This window comes from Kryptolebias marmoratus, linkage group LG6, assembly GCF_001649575.2.
Source record: "Kryptolebias marmoratus isolate JLee-2015 linkage group LG6, ASM164957v2, whole genome shotgun sequence".
In the NCBI taxonomy this organism is placed as follows: domain Eukaryota; kingdom Metazoa; phylum Chordata; class Actinopteri; order Cyprinodontiformes; family Rivulidae; genus Kryptolebias; species Kryptolebias marmoratus.
Genome location: NC_051435.1, coordinates 30189622 through 30194506, shown reverse-complemented (window position 1 = coordinate 30194506; position 4885 = coordinate 30189622). Strand labels below are relative to the sequence as shown.

Sequence of the window (4885 nt, the reverse complement as noted above, 5' to 3'; positions counted from 1 at the left end):
AATCCAGGCCGTGCACAGGTTGGTGTGTCGGGTTTTGCAGTCTCGGGCGACTGTGTGGTCTACAAGGAGTTGGTGTTTGGCTCCTCTGCTATTTATGCCAATGCCCTTCTGTGCTGTGCTCATGTATTTTTCCATGTGCCTACTTATTTTGGCTATATATATATATATATATATATATATATATTCTGTAGAAAATGGCAACCACCAAGTAGAAGGTGGGGTACAATTTAGCAAAAGTATGAATTGACCAGCACTTATCTTTGCTACTAGGGTACTGGAAACCTGTGAATTTTAACATTTTAATCAGTGTTCTTCTTTTACAGGCAGGAAAGTTTAACATGATCCCTACACTCATAAACATTGTAGCGGCATTCACATCAGTGGGAGTGGTAAGTTATGCTAACATACATGTAAAGTTAATTAATATTATTATTATTTGCCCCCAACTACACCAAATTTCGAAAATTAGCTGGTATCAATACATCTTACAGTCCAGCTAAAGTATGTACCAGGTACATAACAGGTATGTACCTGGTACATATAGGGTAAGTACATGGTACCTACAGGGTATGTACAAGGTACATAAAGGGTATATAACCAGATATGTTTGTACATCATAAGTGTGCCCCATAACTGTGCATGTGTCCCATAGGTACCCATTACATGTTAGCTATATATTCTGTAGTAACAGGTATATACCCAATAAATACCAGCCTGTATTATGTATTACAACCAATTAGCTTAGATACAATTTCCCTTCTGTGGTATATATATATATATATATATATATATATATTTGCTAATCAACAAATATGAATTATAAAAATGTGCAAAATAGCATGTCTTCATATAAAGGTGGTTTTAACATTATTATCGGTTTGTGTTGTTTTTTATTCTATAGGGCACAGTGCTATGTGACATAATACTGCTCAACTTCCTGAAAGGTGCTGAGCAGTACAAGGCAAAAAAGTTTGAGGAGGTAAAATGCCAGGTTCTTAAGATGAATAGCCAGTATAAATTGCATAACATTAGAAATAAATATAAATTTAAACTGGACACAAGTTGTGCTTTATTTGTTAAAACATGTGGGCCAATGTTCAAGTTACTTGGTAGCATTTTTTAATACCTACACCTTATTTAATCATTAATAAATAATTAATTAACTTTGAAAACATAATTAATTAAGGATGATTCGTACTTAACAAGCTATACTGACTGATAAATATGTGTTTATTTTACCCAAAAGACTGAACCCTAAGCCACTGTGCTTGATTTACAATGAAATCCTGTCAGTATTAAATGAATATAACATTCTGAGGCATTCATGTTAAGAAACACCGAGCCTTTGGGACAGCATTTCCTGAAGGGACAGAGGAGAGGGCGACTAAGGTGCAGAGCCTGCTAGCATCTTATAACAGGAGTTGTTCTACATTAGTAAAGACATTTACAGCACAAGAGAGGGCCATGGCTGCCTCACCTTTACTATTGCAAAAAAAGAGTCCTACATTATTTTTTATTAAACATATGTGTGGTGAATATATGTTTTGTTAAAAATATTCTGGTCAAGGTTTGGACCAAATGTTAAAATTTGCAATGCACTTGAATTATTTTGCTCATCATTAAATGATGCAGTATAAAGCCTTTATTGTGAATTCCTGTATTTATTTTTATGATTTAGTTAAGGTGGTAACATATTTAGAGTTAAGTCTCAAAAAATAATACAAGTAGGGGTCTTCAGCCCAGTGACATCTCAAAATTTTCAAATCTAATTGAATAGGCCTGCTATATACTGTGGATATGTATGTAATTGGTCATAAATGTACTTTCACACCATGTATTAATGGTTAGAGAATGTTTGAATTGACTATATACTTATCCTGCAGTGCATTAATATTTAGGGTATTTAGTAGTAGTTAGTTAAGTCTTTTTGTAAACCCTTCTAAAGTGAAGACTATTTATGCTTTATTAAGTATTTGTTAATGTAGACAAAACTCTGAAGGGCCATAAGTTCCTTTCACCTGTGGAAATAAAATCAGAATCTCAATATCTGAGAATGATTTTGTGTATTAAATGTAATGAACATGTTTTGTACAGCCCACAGATTTGTCCTGACTTATTCAAGGAAGCAGAATAGGTCCCTTTTAACTAACTACTAGCAACTGCCTTAATTATTGATTCATTGCAGGATAAGTATATAGTCATTTCAAACATTCTCTAAACATTAATACATGTCTAATACATGGTGTGAAAGTACATTTATATAACCATTTACATACATATACACAGTATATGGAATAGTTAATTCATGAGTTATTAAGCATGAATAAACATTGAGTATGTTGGTTTTGAAAGTATTTCGCCTTTATGGGTAAAGCACTAATAAATGTGGTACTTTACAGCTTGTTAAGTATGAATCATCCTTAATTTATGATGCTTTCAAGGTTAATTAATATTTTTTAATGATTAAATAAGGCTAATTAAGGTGCAGTTATTATAAAGCGCTACCATTACCTTAATTTAGAGTTGTTTATGCCTGTACATCATTTTTATGTATTGCTAATGTGGTGGGTCTAAATTTCTAAAGTAATTTGCAGTATCTACCTATGTCAGGTAACTAGATTACTGCTGAAGTTACTGGTGAAAGAAGTTTGTTTACGCTAAGCAAAGTGTTTTTTTTTAGTTAGTTATTTATTTATTACATTTTACTAAAAGTACTAATGGCATTTAGGTGAGAATGTGAAAATATGTTAAATGACTACCACTGACAGCAGGAATCAAATCAGCTAATCAGCTGTACATGTAATTACTAAAGGTAGTAAATCTGGAAGTGCAAAGGATTAGTAAGGAAAAAGTTAAAATAATCAAAATTAGGGTTTCCAATAATTTTTTCAAAGATTTATACGTTATAACAATAGTGGATCATAGAAATAATCCTTTAACTGATAATAAACTTTCTTTGTCTTTTTTACTCTAGGTGTCAGACAACCCAGTGGACTGCCAAAGTAACGGCTTGTATCACTCCCAGCTGTCACTCAGACAAACAGCCTTCAAGTCAAGCGACTCAGGATCATTTTCTATTGAACGTTACAGCTGAACTGACAGAAAAGAAACATTTTGATTCCCCACCCCTTAGGCTTATTCGGGGTTGAGTTTATTTCAAACACTGATAAAATAAAAAACAATATATAAAATGTATGCAATATAAAAGCATGAGTGCCTTTGCATGGTAATGTTTTAGCAAGTTACAGTAACTAAAGATGTTTTAGCTTGCTCACTTTTAAAATGCAAAATTAGACATGACTTTAGTATAATTAAAAAAAGAGCAATAGACAAGACAGCTAGCAATGTACTGCTTTATTTCGTTAGCTCTCTTTAACAGCTTTGTTGTGCTTTCTTTTTTGAAACATTTATCAGAAGCGCTCAAACCAAACAACAATCAAAATAAATGGTTGGGTGTTACACATTTAAATAACCCCCCAAATGTTCATGAAGGTACAAAATGACAACTTGTTTATTTTGTTTTGTCAATCTTGTTCTGCTACTGCCATCGTGACTAAGCTTTAGACTTTCAAATGTAGACCTGATACAGCATATTACTTATTTATTAACAGAACTATTGACTATATTTGCCCAAAGGTTCAACCTGGTATTTTCATTTTTGCTCCAGGACATTTTGACTTAATGTATACCTTCCCAGCTTTGGGCACTTCATAGTGAGACCTTTTGGGTATGAAAAAAGGTCTTTTCATATTCACCTTCTGCCCACACCATGCTGGCTTTGGATTCTTCCTACCCACTTTTGCCCATTTTGTTCCATCCTTTTCACTGCTTAAAACACAGTTTTCTTATTGTTTGTAGATCTGAGCACTACAGACATTCTGAAATCATGGTGTTTCTTCTTGTTATTCTTGTGCCAAATGAAATGCCTTTTTGGGGACTTTAACATGCTCAAAATTTAACAAAATTTTGGGAACACCTTAAAAGTAAGCAACAATTTTGATCTTATACAGGTCTCAAAAATAGGGATAGGAAATTGGCTCAAGTTTGTCACGTGTTTTGGCAGCCCCCCAAAAAATGCAACAGGAAGTCAGTCATTTTGGATCAAAGACTCCATTTTGCAGGGTTTACACATTGTATTGTAACATTCTTAGAGATTTTAAAGTAACTGCTTCAAACTTGGTCAGTATTAAAACCTTGAGCTTTTGTTTTAGGGTGTGGGTGCGACTATACCTCAAACTTTGACTTCTCACCATGAAACATAAAATTGCTATAACAAATATAAAACATGTTCACAAAAATGCAGGTATGATCATATTTAGGTTCTCAACACATCAACATATGAAAACAGTGTCTTTGCATGTCTTTGCTTGAGCCCTGCCCACTGAGAACAAGAAGTCACATGTTTTATTCATGGCCACTGTTATCCGACCTGCCTTGAGGTAACAACTTCAAATTGTGTTAGATAATAGTGAGCAAGGTGGCATTACTTGTTGTAAAAACTGGAACTTTTTGCCAGATAGGCATGATCTTGGTGACGGGGCAAACTTTGATGGCAAATAGAAATGGACTGTACATATATTGCATCTTTCTAGCCTGGCTATGGAGTGAGGTAACTGTCAAAAAGATGTGTGCGTAATTCTAACGTTCGGATTCGTATTTGTCTGTCAATAAAATTCTTGTACACAAAAATCGACTGTCACGTACGTGAGTCTGAGAAATTGTGCAGATTAGGATTTTTTAAATGTAACTATGAATCTAAAAGCTGTGAGACTACGACTACAAACTCTTCCCTTCTCTGTGGACATGAATTCAAGTCTGTGGGTCAGAGTTGAAAAGTGTTGAAATGACGTCACAGGGCGGAGTAATCGATCTGCGATTGCACCAA

At 34.0% G+C, this 4885-nt stretch overlaps 1 protein-coding gene across 1 annotated transcript in view; it reads left to right on the top strand.

The window, feature by feature from the left end:
* Nucleotides 1-4676, top strand: part of p2rx3b (purinergic receptor P2X, ligand-gated ion channel, 3b) — a 38329-nt gene extending 33653 nt beyond the window's left edge. Inside the window, exons 10-12 of the mRNA XM_037976299.1 lie at nt 324-389; nt 902-979; nt 2975-4676. Of these exons, the coding sequence (XP_037832227.1) occupies nt 324-389; nt 902-979; nt 2975-3094 (264 nt within the window). The 3' untranslated portion in view covers nt 3095-4676. The remainder of the gene's footprint in view (nt 1-323; nt 390-901; nt 980-2974) is intronic.
* Nucleotides 4677-4885: the final 209 nt, after the last annotated feature.